At 38.5% G+C, this 19,131-nt stretch overlaps 1 protein-coding gene across 1 annotated transcript in view; it reads left to right on the top strand.

The window, feature by feature from the left end:
• Elp1 (elongator acetyltransferase complex subunit 1) overlaps positions 1 to 19,131 on the top strand; it is a 62,501-nt gene that overhangs the window by 18,086 nt on the left and 25,284 nt on the right. Inside the window, exons 11-25 of the mRNA XM_047525228.1 lie at positions 577 to 807; positions 1,877 to 2,047; positions 3,646 to 3,745; positions 5,918 to 6,100; positions 8,306 to 8,412; positions 8,820 to 8,923; positions 9,969 to 10,022; positions 10,109 to 10,214; positions 10,686 to 10,801; positions 11,142 to 11,215; positions 15,877 to 15,955; positions 16,047 to 16,126; positions 17,244 to 17,381; positions 17,487 to 17,572; positions 17,868 to 18,016. Of these exons, the coding sequence (XP_047381184.1) occupies positions 577 to 807; positions 1,877 to 2,047; positions 3,646 to 3,745; positions 5,918 to 6,100; positions 8,306 to 8,412; positions 8,820 to 8,923; positions 9,969 to 10,022; positions 10,109 to 10,214; positions 10,686 to 10,801; positions 11,142 to 11,215; positions 15,877 to 15,955; positions 16,047 to 16,126; positions 17,244 to 17,381; positions 17,487 to 17,572; positions 17,868 to 18,016 (1,778 nt within the window). The remainder of the gene's footprint in view (positions 1 to 576; positions 808 to 1,876; positions 2,048 to 3,645; positions 3,746 to 5,917; positions 6,101 to 8,305; positions 8,413 to 8,819; positions 8,924 to 9,968; positions 10,023 to 10,108; positions 10,215 to 10,685; positions 10,802 to 11,141; positions 11,216 to 15,876; positions 15,956 to 16,046; positions 16,127 to 17,243; positions 17,382 to 17,486; positions 17,573 to 17,867; positions 18,017 to 19,131) is intronic.

The following is a 19,131-nucleotide window of genomic DNA, read 5'->3' on the forward strand; positions in this document are numbered from 1 at the left end:
AGACTAATTAAACACAGTGATGCTAGTCCAGACCTTAGACTGAATATTTCAGTTAGTACTGTCATGTGCCACATAATAGCATTTCTATCAAGGATGGCCACATATTCAGCAGTGGTCCCATGAGAGTGTATCACTCAAAGATGCTATGACCATCTTATTTTTGTAACTGTACTCTATGATGACCTACATCAGTGACATTCCCTTACATGCATTTCTCAGAACATGTCCCTATTGTTAAGTAACGCATGACTGTACTTTTACTATTGCCAGATTATTTTCTTCCCAACTCTTTATGGAGAACACTTGCTAAAACACTACTTTTTTCTAGTAGCCTTCTTTCATGATCATAGAGTTTGAAGGTAGAGGTAAAATAGAACATGTACTTCTGGTCTTATTGATGCTTGACAATTTGTCTCCATGGATAGCTATTTTTTAACAATTATTAAGTTATTATTTTAATGAAGAGACTGAGCAGGAAGGATTATTTTAAAAAGGCAAAATTGCCCTGTCCCCTCTAGTAAGTCATGTAAGTCTGGTCCCCTGCCTAAAAAGCTTTCCTTTCATTTTCCTTTGCAGTTCAGCTCTGGACTGTTGGAAACTATCACTGGTATCTCAAACAAAGTATGCCCTTCAGCACCAGTGGGAAGAGCAAGATTGTGTCTCTGATGTGGGACCCAGTGACCCCATACCGGCTACATGTTCTCTGTCAGGGCTGGCATTACCTCTGCTATGACTGGCATTGGACCACTGACCGGAGCTCAGGAGATAATTCAATTGACCTGGCAAATGTAGCTGTCATTGACGGAAGTAAGCTTTTGGGAAGTATGGCCAGGAGCCTGCCAGGGAACCCAGGGCCTACAGATGTGGTTTGACCAGAATTGTGGGGAAGTCTTTGTTTGGGTTGTCTGCTTTATTTTGGTTCATTTGTTGTTTCAAATGCCATTTGGTGGGGTATATGCTCTCTTGAGAAACGTAGTCCCCCCGTCGCCACCCTGTCCCTCTTATACCATATCCGTGGGTTTCACAATTTACTTGTCTGACTTTTGAGGACTTTGCAGATTTGATCATTGTAGAGAAGATAACAGAGAATCTTGTGGGAGTGTCTGTGTTAGCTGTGTTTAATGTTCATTCTTGTTCCCCTTGACCTGGGTTGCTTTGTTTCCTGACATAAGCATCTGTGAATTATATCTCTCTCATTTCAATTTAAGTCATAGACATCTGTCTAGTATGAGGATGAGATTGGTATTTTATAATTAGGTGGAGGAGATTTTGGGGGATGCTGAATTGGTGAGTTCAGTAGTCACCCGAATAGTTTACTTATTGTTGATACCATAAAGGCACTCTCGCTTATAAGATGATAACCTGAGTTCTTATATAATTCATGTTCTATGTGGTAGTCTAATACTGATTTTATAATCATTATGTTCTGTTAATTAAGAATACATGGTCTTAATCAGTTCTTAATTCTACTTTATTATCAAATGCACACATAGGAAAATACTTCAAGGATTTTAAAACTGTTGATTCCCTTGGTTTTGGCTGGCTTGGCTACAGGCCCAGATAAGTTTAAAGCCAGAACTCTGATCTCTTGGCCTCTTTGCCTTAGTTTCTGGTACCTGAAACTTTGAAGTCCAGAGAGGGACTACTCTAGGCCTGGAGCTGACAATAACCAGTTACATACAGAGCCTGTGACACTTACCCCACCCCAGTACTGTTTCTAAACTTATTCATGAAAGAAACACCAAAAGTTATTTTTCAATAATTGCTGTTTATTTTCTGCCACCATTATTGCTTAGAGGTACAGTTATGTTCAGATGTCTTGTTTTCAGACTGAATATCCAAAAGTCTGATCTTTTTCTTTGTTTTTCATGTGTAGACAGAGTATTGGTGACAGTCTTCCAACAGACTGTGATTCCACCTCCCATGTGCACCTACCGACTGCTGCTTCCACACCCGGCGAATCAAGTCATGTTCTCTGCACACCCTAAAAAGAGTAACAACCTTGCTGTTCTAGATGCCAGTAACCAGATTTCTGTTTATAAATGTGGTATGTTAAAGACTTCCCAAAGTGTTCTGAACTCAAGTGCCTCCTACTCCTGCACAAAAGTAAATTCTAATTAGATGTTGTTTCAGAAAACATTGAAATCATTTCATCATTATTCTGATATTTAATTGGCTTGTGTTTTGTTATTTTTCCTAAATTCTACTTTGGCTTATGAGAGCATTTCCTTTGCCTTACTGACTTAAAGAGTCAGTTAAGTACTACCTTCACTCTGGGAATAACATAGTGTCTTATTACATCTTTAACATGCTTTACTGTTTTGTTGGCTTTACACACATCTCCTAGGAACTGCCAGAGATGGGCTCTTCCTGACCTATAGCTGAGTGGGCTCAGTGCCAGAGGGTTTGCAGTTCGCTTGAGGAAGAACGGGCAGGGACCTCAGTGCATGTGTTCCAGCTCCTGCTCCAGTTGTCCTTCACAGTTCTGCTCTCAGTTCCTTGTTGCTTTCCTGATGTTTTGGAAAACCTGAAATTTTGTTTTTATTTTGTGAGTTCTGTGGTTGTGTCAAAGTAAATGGGCATACAATAGTGGTAGGTTTGTTTGCAGTATCTTCTAAATTTTCAGCTCAGACAAGCCTAGATAGCTGCTGAGAGAGAATAATAAAAACTGTTAATTCATTCTGGAATTTCCAACTTTCATTACAGCTTTTCTGTTAAATCAGCAGCCTGCTATTTATATGAATCCTGTTTGAATGTATGTTTTTCTGATTCTAGTTTTACTCTATAAAATGCTATTACAATTCCTATTTTACTTTTTAAAATATCTTTTGTAAAATCACGTAAGTTGCTCATTATCAAGACCAGTATAATCAGGTAGCAAGTGCTGTGGAGAAAAATTAAGCAAGATATGGTATAGGGAAGATATGAGAATAGGGACCTGCTGGGGGAAGGGAGCTTTGTAATTAGGGTGAACAGGGAAACCCTATCTGTGAAGGCGACATGGTACCATGAGAATCAGAGTGGGAGCCATGCAAACATGTGAGTAAGTGCTTTTTAGGTCAAGTGAAAAGCAACTGTGATAACTCCTGTTGTGTTTGGGAAATAGCCAGGAGGTCAGGGGGCTGCAGCAGAGCAAACGAGCATAGAGATGATAGCAACAGCTCTTGTAGAGCCGTGAAGGCTTTTACTCTTGAGCTGTAGAGAGGTTGGAACAGAGGAATGCAGTGTCTTCACTGAAGATTTTTAAGGATTGCATTGGCTGCTGTGCAGTGAATAAAGTGGGTCAAGAATGGGAAAAAAATTCATCTTTCAAGCATTAGCATGAGATTTCAGAGGGTACGAGGTTACTGAGAGATGGTTGTAGGACAGAGGAGGAAATCGCATTGGAGTGAGAAGGTAGTGCCTCCACCTGGTCTTGCTGAGATGTGGCCTTCATTGGTGAAGATTGTGACTGATAAAATATTATGGGACAGCAGGTTTTGGGTAAGCCTGAAAGAGTTTAAGAAAAAGAGGTTGAGGTGCAGTTATTTTCTAGCTTGCTTTATTTGCTTTCTGGAACTCAATAATTGCAGGAACCTCTTCCCTTAGCATTAGGAGAAATATTTATAGTTTATAAATGATAATGTTTGTAATTTTGTTTCCTAGGTGATAGTCCAAGTGTGGATCCCACAGTGAAGCTGGGAGCTGTGGGTGGAAATGGATTTAAAGTTGCCCTTAGAACACCTCATCTGGAAAAGAGATACATGTAGGTTCTTAATTGTCTTGTGCATTGGGAACAGAATCAGCCAGCATTTTGTCTTAAATGTAGCCAAGTATTATTTACTGCCTATTGCTCAGTGAAACAAGAGTAGATAGAGTAGGCAGGCCCTGGTTTTTCAGGCCAGTTGGAGGGGACAGTCACTTAGTTTATTTGAGTACATTATATTCCAGTGGATGGCAAGGAATGGAAATCATAAGCTGACCCCAAACCCACTCCTTACAACAGCCCTTGGTTTTCCAGGGAAAATCACATAGGAAAGTTGGAGGTGAAGATGATAAGGCACTGTGACATTCTCTTATTGACAGATGGATGACTCAGTGCAGCTTCTCCCTTCGCCTCATCGTAGACTCCAGAACTTCTGGGTGTTGTATTTTGAGGCTTTCAGGTTGAAATCAGAATGTATTTTCCAACTGAAACAGTGTTAAAAAACAATTGGGCATAATTGAGTACCTCAGGTCCAGTATAGGCATTTAACAAATGACCCAAAAGTCAATAATAATGTCACTTCTGTGAGAAAGTGTTTTTTTGAAAAACATTTTGTATGGTGTTGAGAGTACTTACAGAACAGAAGATGAAGTTAGAGATTAGGTAATTGTCCAAGGTCATAGACCTGATAATTAGAGACTCCAGGATTTAATTCTGTTCTATTTGGTAAGTCCAATGTTCTTAATTACTGACCTAATCTGCCACTTGGTAACATCTGTAATTAAATTAATAGAAATAATTTAGCATAGAGAATAGTAGAATGTAATAAGTAATGTGTTTTGTAAATATATCCATTGTACTTAATAGATATATTTAAGTGTCCAATCTGTGTATGATTTGGGGGCTACCTGTATCATGCTTAGTCATTTTTAAAGAATATTTACCTGCTTATTTCACTTTATAGTATGTTTCTATTACTGGAACAAAACCCTGAGACAATTCAACTTAAAAAAAGGAAAGGTTTATTTTGTCTCACAAAATAAACAGTTTTGGAGGTTTCAATCCATGAACAGTTGGCTCCATTGCTTTGGGCTGTGGCAACTCAGAATATCATAGAAATAGAGTGGTAGAAGAGGCCTGTTCACCTCAAGGCTGGGTATGAATAAAAGAATAGACCACAGTCCTAGGGTTCTGAGGGTGTGTCCTCAATGACCAAAGATCTCCCACTAGGTCCCATTTCTTAAATGTTCCACTCCCAAGTGTCACTGATTGGGGACCAGGCCTTTAGCACATGGGCCTTTGGAGAACATTCTACATCCATATTTTAGCACACAGACTTGAAACTACTTGAGGACAGAGATATAAGGAAAATTAGAAAGTGTGAAGCACTTGAGAATACAGTTTCATTTAAAAAAAAAATTGGGAGGATAACAGTCAAGTCATTCAGAAAAGAGTTCATGAAGAACATGAATACGTATCTGGATCCTGGAGGAAAGGATTGATTTGGAGTTGGCAAAGGTCTGGGAGAGTGTCAGAGAGAACCAGAGAGGAGTGATCTTGTATAGAGAAAATGCTCCAAGCTGAGTGCAGTGGAGAGACCGAGTCCAGGAAGAGCTGGTTGAATACGAAGATCACCCTAGCAACCAGCCTCTTCCCTGAGAACTGAGACTTACCTAAAAAGGACCTAAAAAGCTGGGTGTAACTTTTATGGATTCCTAGGAGAGGTGGCAAAGACAGTGCCTTAGTCAGGTATATAAATGCTCTGAAGGAAGAGGGTGAGAGAGGCAGGGAAGCCATCTCCCAAGCTAATTAATCGTTTTGATGTGAGATGCTTAGAAAAATGCTATTTTGCAGACACCCAAGTATTATCTGCTAGTATCTTTGAATGCTGGGAAGTGGTAACAATGGAACAGCTCTGGGGATCAATAGTGTAGACACTGGGACAGGTAATGTTCTTGTATAGCCAGTTTCCTGAGTTGTTCTCTTCAAATCTAAAGATCTCAGGTTATGAGAAATTAATTTAAAATAAATGCAAACACAGATTCCTAAGCCAGACATGCATTATTTTTGAATTTTCTATTTGGTATTAGCTCAGGTTTTGATCCTCCAAGTTAATTAGGAGTTGACTGTATACAAGATATATAGTCAGTTGGTTCATTCTTCCTTCATTCAGGAAAGGTTTTAAAGGTTAGTTTTATTCATGTCTTGGATATTCTTCAATATTTTAACCAGAATTCAGTTTGAGAATAGTGAAAACCAAGAAGTGAATCCCCTGAAGCTCAGCTTTCTCACCTGGATTGAAGAGGACGTTTTCCTGGCCATAAGTCACAGTCAGTCCAGCCAACAATCTGTCATTCACCATTTGACAGTGACCCCTTCTGAGATGGATGAGGAGCAAGGACAGCTCAATGTCAGGTATTGCAGTACTTCCTGTGTTCCACATGTCACATAAGCAAATGGAGCTATGCTTTTGTCTTTTATGAAGGTATAGCTATTTTGGCTTCTAGTGAGCAAGGTTGAGAAGCAATAGCTTTCTTGTTAGATTTAGCAAGAGAGTTAAGTCTACTTGGGTGTTAGCTCAGTGGTAGCATTCTTGTCTAGCATATATGAGGTCCTGAGTTTAATCCCCAGCACTCAAGAAAAGAGGAATAAGTCAGGTTTTGAATCATGTCAAAATAACAGACGAAAAAACATATCTGAAGCAGTGAAAATAGAACAAATACCAGTAAATAAGGGAAAACGTTTTTAAGATGTGGTATTTCAGTTCATTAACTACCTGTGTTACTGCAGAGTAGTTGTTCAGACCTTTTAATTGATTTTAATAAGTTCAAAGGGTAATTAGAATGACCAGTTTTCATGGAAAACGTGTATGCACACATGGTTCATTTTGAAGTAGTGACTTCAAAGTGCTTATTTTATATCCTGTTTGGCATTTGACTGTATTTTCTACTAGAAAGTCTGTTTTTCTTTCCTGAAATTTTGCTCTCTGGCCCTGAGTGTGTTTTGATTCTTGACTGCATCTTCATCGGCAACAGGTGTTGCTTAGTAAACGCTCTTACATAGCACACAAACCCTCTGGTGCAACAGGTAGCTTTTTCTGGCTGGCCCTCGGACACCTCAGGTTTTCAGTGTCAGGCCTTAGCAGCCTAGTCATTCATTGATGCTAATCCCCAGATTCACTTGTCATTAAAGCCCTACTGCTTAGACTTACGTTTGGAGAATTCTTACTGCAAAATCAGGAAATTTTGCGCATTATATACATAAAACGTTTTAATGCAGTCATTTATTCCTTCTTTGGCTCATGATGCTTCCTGATATTTTGAGAAAACCTTTTGTGTGTCCAGATGCTGAATTATTCTGCATTAGCTATATGCAGCACTTGAAGTTAATCAGGATCTTACTTTTTGAAAAGCAGAGCGATTTATATTAGAAATGTGCCAATCATGTAAGTTTCTACTTCTTTAAATTTGAAGTTTTTTATCATTAGCTTGTAGAAGGAGAGGCTAGGTGCAGCCATTCTATTGCCTTAAAGGAAATGAGAAGTCACAGTTTATTTCTGCTTTGACTTTTGTTTTTCAAGACTTTTTTTGTTGTTCATGTAAAATGTCAGCATCTTGAGGAATATAAAGTTCCTTAGTTTGTAGCTGTTAGTAGTTTGCAGTCACTGTGGCTGTTCTTTGGAAAAGATACCTCTTCTGAGCACTCTCCCCATGTTAATTGCTTATTTCTCACACAGTGCCTCTTTGAAGTCTGTGCTGTGGGCACCATCCTTTTATAGCCCAACAACTAAGGCACAGTGCAGTTAAGTGGCTAGATTGAGGTCATGCAGGTGGAGCCAGATGTAACCCTAGCCAGTCTAGCTCCAGAGGTTGTTCTTTTTACCCTCTGGTCTGGTAATTTATCCTCCCCAAATTTAAGGCATTTACAGAGAAATTAACTACTGTTATAAATTTTAGGTTTCTCATAGATTAGTTTAAAAACACTTTGAATTAAATATTAGTATTGGCATCATTTGCTTACAGCTGCCTCTTCATCTTCAAGAAAGTCTACCTCTCTTTGTTCACTGACTCAGGAAAAAATGTAATAGTAATAAGAGATCCCCTTTTCTCATCAATAAAGACCCACAGCTTTCCATGGGTGTTGGTGATAGCAATAGAGATACTTAGTATACCTGTTTTCCTACAGATCAACTGCTATATTAATGCAGTTTATATTTTAAGAAGACAGATATTGATACTAGCTATGTCTCGTGAAGGCAGTGAATTTTAGTAAGTTGTAATAAGTAGCTGCAAGATTAGGAGTGATAACTTTATAATGTAGATAGTTAGCTTATTGGCTTTATGGAAAATAGTGTTGTGTAACAAATAATTGCTTTATCTAGGTTTAGACTTACAATAATTTCTCTCTCATTCTATCTTTCTGTTTCTATAAATGTTATATGTGTGTATGTGTATGTTGTATTAAAACAGATAGTGTAGCACCACAGGGCTTATTTAAATAAGCAATGCTTATTTCTCTTTCTGCTTTCCAAAATCAGTGAAGTGAAATGTCACTACTTTTGAGAATAATGACTGTTTATCCCTCACCCCCCACCTTTTTTTTTTTTTAAACTTTCTTCAGTTCTTCTGTGACAGTGGATGGGATCATAATCAGTCTATGTTGCAGTCCCAAGACCAAATCAGTAGCACTGCAGCTGATTGATGGCCAGATACTGAAGTACCTTTGGGGTGAGTATCATAGTTTTAGGAAAGCATGTTTATGACTTTCCGTAAATCTTCAGTTTCTGAGAACATGTACTTGTCAGTATAATATTAATTGTTAGGGCTTTTTTTTTTTTTTTTTTGGCAATGTTGGGGTTTGAACCCAGGGCTTCCCATGTACTAGGCAAATGTTCTGCCTCAGAGCTACATCCCTCAGCTCAATTGTTAAGTCTTTCTATCCTGGAAAACTCTTAACCTACAGACCAGAATTGGCAAGTATATTCTACTACTGTTTTCTCTTGTAATGAACAGTATATCTTCATGATATCCCAAATAAAACATGTTTGGTAGTGGTATTTTGTTGTTTTTGCTTGTTTGTTTGTTTATTTAAGAGCAGTTAGTGATTTGTAACCCAAACCTGGCCAATCTTGTAGAGTCACCTTCTCTGACTGTTGAACCATGGAAGAACTCTGGTGGATTTCCTGTTCAGTTTCCTTATCCATGTACACAGATAGAATTGGCCATGATAGGAGGAGAGGTAAGTGAACACAGGACAGGAAAATTTACCACTTAAAAATAGTTACTCAGAGACTGCTGGCATTAGGTTGAAAGAACATGGCCTTTGGAGTTAGACCTGGGTCTCCACTAAATCCCAAGGCATCAAAGGGAAGTTAACTTCCTTTCCTAAGCCACACCTTCTTCATCTATAAAATGGGAAAATCAGTGTCTTTCAGGGTTCTAGGGAGAATAAAATGAGAGTGTATGGGATTGGCAAATTTCATCCTTAGTTTAGAGAATATTCAGTTAGTTTTATTAAATATCTTTTGAGGCAAACACAAATGTGATCTCAAAATTAGTATTGAGTAGGTTGTCATTCAACAAATATTAGAAAGTCTGTGTATTAGAATGTCTGTAATTGGGGTGAGTGATAGGATATAGTGATTATAGAATGAGACAACTGAGTTAATCCCTGCTTAGATGTATGTGGTGAAATGTAAAGAAAGCTCTGCTTATAAATGAAGAGTTTTAGGGGAAGGAACTAGAATCACCCTGAGCTTGGCAAGATCTTGCCTTATCTGGGGGACTGAATGGAGGTGGTGTGGCTGGAGTTGAGTGAGATTCCATTGGAGAGAGTTTGGATTTTTAAAATAAAAGTTAGAAAGTTATTGATGCTTTTGAATCCCAGAGTAATGTGTTCTGCTTCATGGTTGTTGAATGATTTCGGCTGCCTAAAAGAGTAGGTTGTGAAGGATGAGACAGAATGGGGTATCAACACAGGGACTCTTGGAGTAGAGTCAGTGCGAGGATAAAGGGACTTGTCTTGTTCTATAATCACTATATCCTGTAGAGGGAGGAGAATGGACTTGTATTCAAGATAGAGATGATGTGGCTGCTGATGGATGGGATGGCATTGTACTCCTTGTTAATTAGACAGTCGTGTCTCACGTACATACATTCAGCCCTGAAGACAAAGACTTAGATATGAAATCATGAAAGCATAGTGCAATAGGACTATGTAATAAAGAAGTTAGACTTACTGAGTGTCAAATAGAATTGCTTATTTCAGTTTTATTTCTTTACAGGAATGTGTCCTTGGTCTGACTGATAGGTGTCGCTTTTTCATCAATGACACTGAGGTATCAAGGCTTTATTTGGTGCTGAATCTTTTTCATAGTGTTAGCTCCAAGAATTATAGCTAGCTTTCTCCCTTGCCTCTTTGCAGGTTGCATCAAATATCACATCATTTGCAGTATGTGATGAGTTTTTATTGTTGACAACCCATTCCCATACATGCCAGTGTTTTTCCCTGAGGGATGCTTCACTTAAAAGTAAGTGTTCAGTGTATGAGATGGAGACAAATCTGTCCCAGTGTCTTTTGTTTTTATGGAGTCTTCATTGCTTTTGAATTCTTCACTTTGGCTTTTTATGGAGTCCTAGCTAACAGCTGTGTGTATGTTTTCCTTATTTGAAAAGGCAGTTATTTTCTTTGCTACTAACTTGCAAACAGGGACTTTCTTCCATTGATGCTGCTTTTAGTGTAGTAGTAATGCTAAGAAATAGAGAAGCTCTCCAAGTCACCCTGCATTCTTCCGTGTTGTTTGAGAAGTTACGTATGCGGATTCTGTAAAATTCTGGCAACACCAGAATGAGATTGTTCATCCGAAGAGCTGATGATCTTGGGGTTGAGTGAGAGCAGCGGAACCTGGTTAATTACTCTGTTTCAGTTGACGTGCAGATTCAAGTGCAATTGATGGAAAGTGGCTTGTCATGAGAATTTTTAAGGCCAGTGGTACTTTTAGCATTACAGGCAGCTCTGTGCAGCAGTCACGTGTCCAATGGAGAAATTCTGCGGAAGGTAGAGAGGGGTTCACGGATTGTCACAGTTGTGCCCCAGGATACAAAGCTTATATTACAGGTAAGCCAATTTTTTAGGCTTTCTGATTCTTATTCAGTCAGTACCAAACTAGTCTTGCAAATTGTATTTTTGGCTCTCTTATCATTTTAAATAATTTATTATAAACTTTTCTGGCTAGGTTGTCTGGTAGCTTTATACCAAAAAGCGTTGATACAGGCTGAAAGGGAAACTTTTCTGATAAATTAAGGTACATCTTGAGCACAACTAGATTCTACTACTAGCATTCTCATTTTATAGAATTATTGTAGTTCTTTATGAAAAATAGGTAAAATTGGCAATTTAATTTTTTTTTTACTTCATTAAATTAATAATGCTATTGCTTTAATTGATTTATTTTAAGATGCCAAGGGGAAACTTAGAAGTCGTTCATCATCGAGCCCTCGTTTTAACTCAGATTCGGAAGTGGCTGGACAAGTAAGTGCCATGTGTTTGACTAGTTAGCTCATTGTGAATTATGTGTGCAGATAACAAGTATTTTAAACTTAGAAGTATGGAAAACCTTCATTATAGATATCTTCCTCCTTTTCTATTTCCTGTATTGGAATGAGTTCTTCTTTGAAGGTCTTGTAGAACTTGGCTGAGAATCCGTCTGGTCCTGGGCTTTTCTTGGATGGTAGGCTTTTGATAGCTTCTTCTATTTCATTGCTTGATATTATCTGTTTAAATTGTGTATGTCCTCCTGGTTCAGTTTGGGAGGAGTATATGTTTCTAGAAAATTTTCGATGTCTTCAGTATTTTCTATTTTTTTTGAATATAGATTTTCAAAGTAGCTTCTCATTATTATGTATCTTAGTGGTATCTGTCATGATATTTCCTTTTTCATCACGAATTTTAGTAATTTGAGTTTTCTCTCTTCTTCTCTTTGTTAGTGTGGCTAAGGGTTTGTCTACTTTGTTTACTTTTTCAAAGAACCAACTTTTTGTTTTGTCAATATTTTGAATTGTTTCTTTTGTTTCAATTTCATTGATTACAGCTCTGATTTTAATTATTTCTTGTCTTCTACTACTTTTGCTGTTATTCTGTTCTTCTTTTTCTAGGGCTTTGAACTGTAATGTTAGGTCATTTAGTTGTTGACTTTTTATTCTTTTCTTGAATGTGCTCCATGCATTGAATTTTTCTTTTAGTACTGCTTTCATAGTGTTCCAGAGATTTTGATATGTTGTATCGTTGTTTTCATTTGCCTCTAAGAATTTTTTTATCTCCTCGATGTTTTCTGTCATCCATGTTTCATTCAGTAGTATATTATTTAGTCTCCAGGTGTTGGAGTAATTTCTGTGTTTTATTTTGTCATTGATTTCTAATTTCATTCCATTATGATCTGACAGACCACAAGGCAGTATCTTTATTTTTTTGCATTTACTATGGGCTGCTTTGTGGCATAAAATATGGTCTATTTTCAAGAAGGTTCCAAGTGCTGTTGAGAAGAAAGTGAATTCGCTCGTCGATGGATGGAATATTCTATATATGTCTATTAAGTCTAGGTTATTGATTGTGTTATTGAGTTCTATGGTTTCTTTGTTTGGTTTTTGTTTGGAAGATCTATCCAGTGGTGACAGTGGTGTGTTAAAGTCACCCAGAATTATTGTGTTGTGGTCTGTTTGATTCCTGGAATTGAGAAGGATTTGTTTGATGTACATGGATGCACTGTTGTTTGGGGCATAAATATTTATGATTGTTATGTCTTCCTGATTTATGGTTCCCTTAAGAAGTATGAAATGTTCTTCTTTATCCCTTCTGACTAACTTTGGCTTGAAGTCCACTTTATCTGAAATAAGGATGGAAACCCCCGCTTTTTTACTGAGTCTGTGTGACCATGGTAGGTTTTTTCCCATCCTTTCACCTTTAGTCTGTGGATGTCTTTTTCTATGAGATGAGTCTCTTAAAGGCAGCATATTGTTGGATCTTTCTTTTTAATCCATTCTGCCAGTCTATGTCTTTTGATTGATGAGTTTAGGCCATTAATGTTCAGGGTTTTTATTGAGATATGATTTGTATTCCCAGTCATTTGGGCTTATTTTTGGTTTTAACTTGCCTTGGTTTCTCCTTTGAAAGGAAACAATGCTGACCTACATTGTTTTTCATTTCCTCCTCATGGAATATTTTGTTGAGAATATTCTGTAGCACAGGCTCTCTATTTGTAAATTCTTTTAACTTTTGTTTATCATGGAAGGATTTTATTTTATCTTCAAATCCAAAGGTTAGTTTTCCTGGGTATAGGATTCTTGGTTGGCAACCATGTTCTTTCAGAACTTGAAATATGTTGTTCCAGACCCTTAGCTTTTAGAGTCTGGGCTGAGAAATCTGCTGATATCCGTATTGGTTTCCCCCTGTATATAATCTGATGCTTTTCTCTCACAGCCTTCAAAATCCTATCTTTATTTTGGATATTAGGCATTTTCATTATAACGTGCTTTGGTTTGGATCTGTTGTGATTTTGTTCATTTGGTGTTCTGTAAGCCTCTTGTAATTGATTTTCCGTTTCATTCTTCAGGTTTGGGAAATTTTCTGATATTATTTCATTGAATAGGTTGTTCATTCCTTTGGTTTGTATCTCTGTGCCTTCCTTAATCCCGATAATTCTTAAATTTGGTCTTTTCATGATGTCCCGTAGTTCTTGGAGATTCTGTTCATGATTTCTTACCATCTTCTCTGGACAACTTTATTTTCAAGATTAAATGTTTTGTCTTCATTGTCTGAGGTTCTGTCTTCCAAGTGGTCTAGTCTTTTGGTGATGCTTTCCATTGAGTTTTTTCTTTGGTTTATTGTTTCCTTCATTTCAAGGATTTCTGTTTGTTTGTTTGTTTGTTTTTTGAGAATCTCTGTCTCTTTGTTGAAATGATCTTTTGCTTCCTGCAGTTGCTCTTTCAACTGCTTATTGGTATTATCATTCATTGCTTGCATTTGCTCTGTTATCTCATTCTTTGCTTCAAGAATCATCTTAATCATGTATAATCTGAAGTTCTTTTCTGACATTCCTTCTACCATACTGTCATTGGATTCTATTAATATAGAATCTAGATTTGTTTGGATCATTTTCTTCCCTTGTTTTTTCATGTTGTTCATGTATCTTCCCCTCCAGCAGTGCAGATCTGGCGTATTGCAGTTTCCCCCCTGATAGGCTTATAGTGACCCTATAGGTTTTCAAAACCTTTTCTTTAAGGTGGAGATCAATATTAGCAGTGCCCAGTTCAGACAGTATGCAATCCTAGACCAAATAGCCCCTATGAGGACATTAACAATATTGTCATAATAAACAGAATGAGTTCAATTATTATCTTCAGTGTAACAAACAGATTTTCAATAAGGTCTGCAGTTTCTAATGGAGGGCAAAGAGGATGCAGAGGGACGTAGGATGTAACTGTTAATCAAATAAGAAAAGAATATATAGAAGTTCTAGATAATAGAAAGAGTGAGAGTATAATCAAAAGAAGTTGGTTGTTAGCATGCATAAAGGGAGAAAGAGACTCTGAGGAAACAGGGAAACAAAAGGAAAAGAGAGCAAGAAAAGTAAAGAAATAAAAACTTAAAATTTTTCAATAAGGAGAAAAAAGAAAATCTACACTATAGCAGTCATATAGTATTCCAACCTCCCAGTCTTCAGTAGCCTTTATGCATGAGAGGTACCTGACAATGAGCTTCCAGTCTCCAGCAGGTGTCTCAGGATGGGTTTGCCCCACCTAAAGATCGGAGCTATGCCCCAGCACCACAAAAAAAAAAAGATCAGAGCTACGACTTCCAGGATTATCCAAGATGGCCACTCTGGCTTCCAAATGTGTTGGCAAATGGGGAGCTGCAGCTCGGGTGCGGTTGGTCAGGCAGGGGTCCTGGAGGTGCAGTGTATTCGGTCTAGTTGTGGGATCCTGGAGGCGGAGTACAATCAGTCAGTCTGGGGGTCCTGGTGACAGAGAGCACTCAGTCGATGTGAGGGCCCCAGGATGCAGGGAGTGATTGGTCGGGCTGAGGGATCCTGGAGACGGGGCTCAGTCAGTCTGGCCAGGGGTCCTATGGGGCCTGGCTGTTGTCTCAAAGTGGCGGCAGCCACATATAACCAAACCTGCAGGTACTGTAACAGTGAACTTCCAGGCAACAGCAGGCAACTGGCGCTCCACTGGTGGTCTGAGGTCAGTTTGCTGACTGCTCTTGGATGATTGGGAGGTGAACCTCAGTTGGTGGATGATGGATAGGTGAAAGGCGATGGACTGGCAAGAGCCTGGCAAATGGCGGATGATAGGTGCCTGACAGTGAGCAGTCTGCACTCAAAAAGGTGTCAATATGCTGGCTGACTGCAGGTGATCGCAGTAGACAAATGGGGTAAACAGCAGGAGATCGATAAGCAGTAAAATCTGCCTCGCCAAGAAACAGATATCCTCTGCTTGAAACCCGAGTAACAGAGTGACAAGGAACGCAGCCTCCCTCTAGTCCGAAATCTTGGATCCACCCCTAGATATCTTCAATCAAATCTCCCACTTTGCTTTTTTTACCCCCTCCATATTTTTATTTTCATATTTTATGTTGTAGTAGATATTCTTAGCAGAAAGGATCATAAAGCTTATCACACAAAGGGGCTTCTAACCCAAGGTGATGCCTGGGCTTAACCATGGGTGTAGGTGGCCTGTGAACCCCGGGAAATTGTGTGCCAGATGTGTGTGTGTGTTCATCCCAGTAGAAAGCCAAAGCTCTCCACAGATTTATGGATGGGCCCCTGAGCCACTGTCATCAAGCAAATGATTGAATTTCTGAATCTTTTTGGAGCAAATTTGTATTATAAAACTTTATATTATGTTAATTTTTTGTTAAAATGATAGACCTCAGTTCTCTGATGATTGCTGTGTAAATATGGGGACATTACAAGTCCTCAGGCTGTCATGATGATTCGGTCACATCTTTAAGGAGAAAATAATCTGGTACCTCATTTTTTCATTCTGTAATTTCAGAGTAGAAGTCAAGTAGTAGTTGTTTGACATTTAGACTCTAATCTGATTGTATTTGGTTTATATAAAAAGGAAAATATGCTGGACCCAAGGAGCTAAGTTTTTGTGAAATACCCTCTCTATCCATTTTCTGTATCCTTCCAGACTTATGTTCAGAGAAGCATTTGAGTGCATGAGAAAACTGAGAATTAATCTCAACCTGATTCATGATCATAACCCTAAGGTAACTTTCTAAGTCTGACGTTTACCCTTGCTTACTTAATTACTTTGACTAATGTGATCTGAACTGAAATATTTGTCCATTTTCTTCATAGGCATTTCTTGAAAATGTGGAAACCTTCATAAGACAGATAGATTCTGTAAATCATATTAATTTGTTTTTCACAGAATTAAAGTAAGTACTTTGATAATTATCATTTCCATAATTTTTTTGTCTTGTTAAGGAAATCAAACAAATAGAGAAGAAAAAAGCCATTGTTCAGTTTTCAAAAATCACTGTTATTCTTAGATGCTGGTAGGTTTTTTTGTTTTAAGAACAGCTTACTTAAAACTGTGACTTTGTAAGCTGTCATTCAGAATTATTTGACTAGATTTGTAGGCCTACATTTAAAACTTTTTTTTTCTTAAGAGATTAAAATCAAATGGTGTCTTTCTCTGCAATGAGTTTTTCCCTAAAGTTTTAATGAAGTATTTTAAACATGGAAAAACTGAAAGAATTGTCCAGGAAGTGTCCTATACCATCACCCTGATTCTCCAGTTTATATTTTTGTATATGTGCTTTATCTGTAATCTGTCCATCTGTCATTCATCTTGTATTAGACAAATATGGAAGACTGTAAACATCAGTTCTTTGCCTCCTAGTACTTCACCTTGCATAGCATTAACTAGAATACATTCTTTGATTATGGACTAGTTTTGGTCTTATTTTTAGAGGTCAGAATTTTCTGCAGTAAAAGGCACAAGTTTCAGCAAATGTATGCTTTATGTAACCTGAACCCCTGGCAAGATAGCATTTCCTTCTCAGGAAGTTCCCTCGAATTCCTTCTCAGTCAGTCCTCATGTCCCATCCCTGTTTCAAGTGTTTCACCAGAAATCACTTTTCTTGTTCAAGAATCTCATGTAAATGAAGTCAAACAGTATTTACTCTTCCTGTGTAAAGCTGTTTTCACTCAGCTTGTCTTGAGGTTCATCTGTGTGTGCGTGTGTGTGTGTGATTAGTTCTTTCTATTTTATTGCTCAGTAATATGCCATTATGTAAATATAATACTGTTTATTTATTCCTATTACTGGACACCTTGATTATACCCTCTTTGATGCTAATATGAATATAAATCTATGACTGTTACTGTTCAAGTCTTGTGGACATGTTTCATTTCTCAGCATTTTAATAATTAAACTGTTTTCCAAAGCCATTTTTATTTTTTGTCTTATAAGCATGCTGGATATACTTTAGTAGTTTGATCACTGGGCCATGTGTTGTTAGTGACCTGGTCATACACACTCGTTCTTAGGGAAGAAGATGTCACGAAGACTATGTACCCTCCACCTGTTAACAGCAGCATCCGACCATCCAGTGATACCAGTGAGAAAAAACTTGACCTTATCTGTGATGCCATGCGAACAGCCATGGAGAACATCGACCCTCACAAGTATGGGCGCTGTCGTTACTGGCGTCTTTTGAAAAACAGATGTGTAGTTGTCCTTGTCCGGCTTATTCTCCTCCTTATTCTGGTGTTCTTCACTCGTTACCTCAGGTACTGCCTGTCAATACTCACATCTCATGTGAAGAAAACTACCCCAGAACTGGAGATTGTCCTGCAGAAGGTACACGAGCTTCAAGGTAGAGACCTGCTCACAGATAGAGGGTTTAACATGGCCTTAGCAGTCACTGGTCTTCTGAGATGACCATTACCTCATCATCGTCACATCCCAGAGTTAACATGTGGCCTTTGGTTACCATTTTAAGACTTGGTCTTTTCGAGCGGTGCCCTTTAAAGCACGATAAAAGAGTCAAAAATATATGCTTATCTGGTACCCAACTGTCAGAAGAACTTATTGCTCCTAATTTTTGGTCGTGTTAAGTTTGTCGGGTTCTGTCCCCAAAGGTTCTGTTTTGTTCTCTGAAACACCAACAGAAAATGCTGCGTCTGTTCCTGATACTGTGAGTGCAGAGGAGGCCTTGAAATATTTACTGCTTCTGGTGGATGTCAATGAATTATATGATCATTCTCTTGGGACCTACGACTTTGATTTGGTCCTCATGGTAGCTGAGAAGTCACAAAAGGTATGTGGAATGACTGCCTTTGCATCACTGGGGTCTCGTTTATATAATCACAGTAGCTTGAACCCCAGCTTCTGAGAGTACAGCATCTTTTTGATATGCTGTGGGTACAGGACTGAGGCAGATCTGTGAGTCTCTGGAGCCTGCCCACTAAGCCTCGTTCTTTCACAGTTCTGTGCTTATCAAAGTGTTCTGATTCCTGGGTTGAGGAGGTGAAATAAAGTTCTGTCATTATTTCTAAGATGATAGGCACATGTGTGAACCGTTCTCTGATAAAGGAAATACCATGAGTAATTTCTGTTCCATCGCAGTGCTTCATCACGTGGTTCTCTTTTTCACTGTAAAGTAGAAACATGGAAGATAGGATAGAAAGGCTCAGGGCCTCTCTGCCCATCTTATGTCCAGTCAGTGCTTCTCTGCCTAAAATTCTTCATGAGCTCTTTATTGCCCCTAGGATACGATTCAGAATTCATCACATTGCTGAGGAACCTTTTCACAATCTGGCCTCTGTGTCCCTCTCTGTTCTCATCTTTTGGGATATTTTGTTCTTTGCCCATGAAGAAAAGGCAGTGCTTTGCCACCCTCCCCCACTGCACACTGCCCCTTGCCTTTGCAGGTAGCATTATGTCTACCACCTGGGCCCACAGGTTCCACTGCTGCCACCCTCACTGGTAGCCTGGCTAATTCTCTCCCAGTAAGCCCTTCCTGCCCCCTCTCCCTTTTCAGGGACTGGATGAGATGTCCTCATGTGCTTCTGATGTTCCTAGGGTCTCTCCTTTCTTAGCATAGTTTCTCCCCCTACAGTGGACGTTTCCTGAAGTGAAGGGCTGTGTCTGTATTCTTTGTACTTATCCAGTGTTTAATTAATATTTGTTGATTAAATAATTTGACCCAAGTTATCTCCAGGTCACAGTCATGAGCATTTAATTATTTCTATCTTGGTTCTTTCCCAATATCATTAAATGTATTCATCTTGTTTGCCACTGAAATTGTCTCACGAACAGGATGCATCTCTTCTTTAGGAAGAAAACCAGTCGACTTCTAGGGCATGGCACAAGGTTAGAGAAGATATAGAGATGGTAGTGCCAATAAGTGGTAGGTTGGCAGAGCCTCAAGAG

The sequence above is a fragment of the Sciurus carolinensis genome, chromosome 14, assembly GCF_902686445.1.
Source record: "Sciurus carolinensis chromosome 14, mSciCar1.2, whole genome shotgun sequence".
NCBI lineage: Eukaryota > Metazoa > Chordata > Mammalia > Rodentia > Sciuridae > Sciurus > Sciurus carolinensis.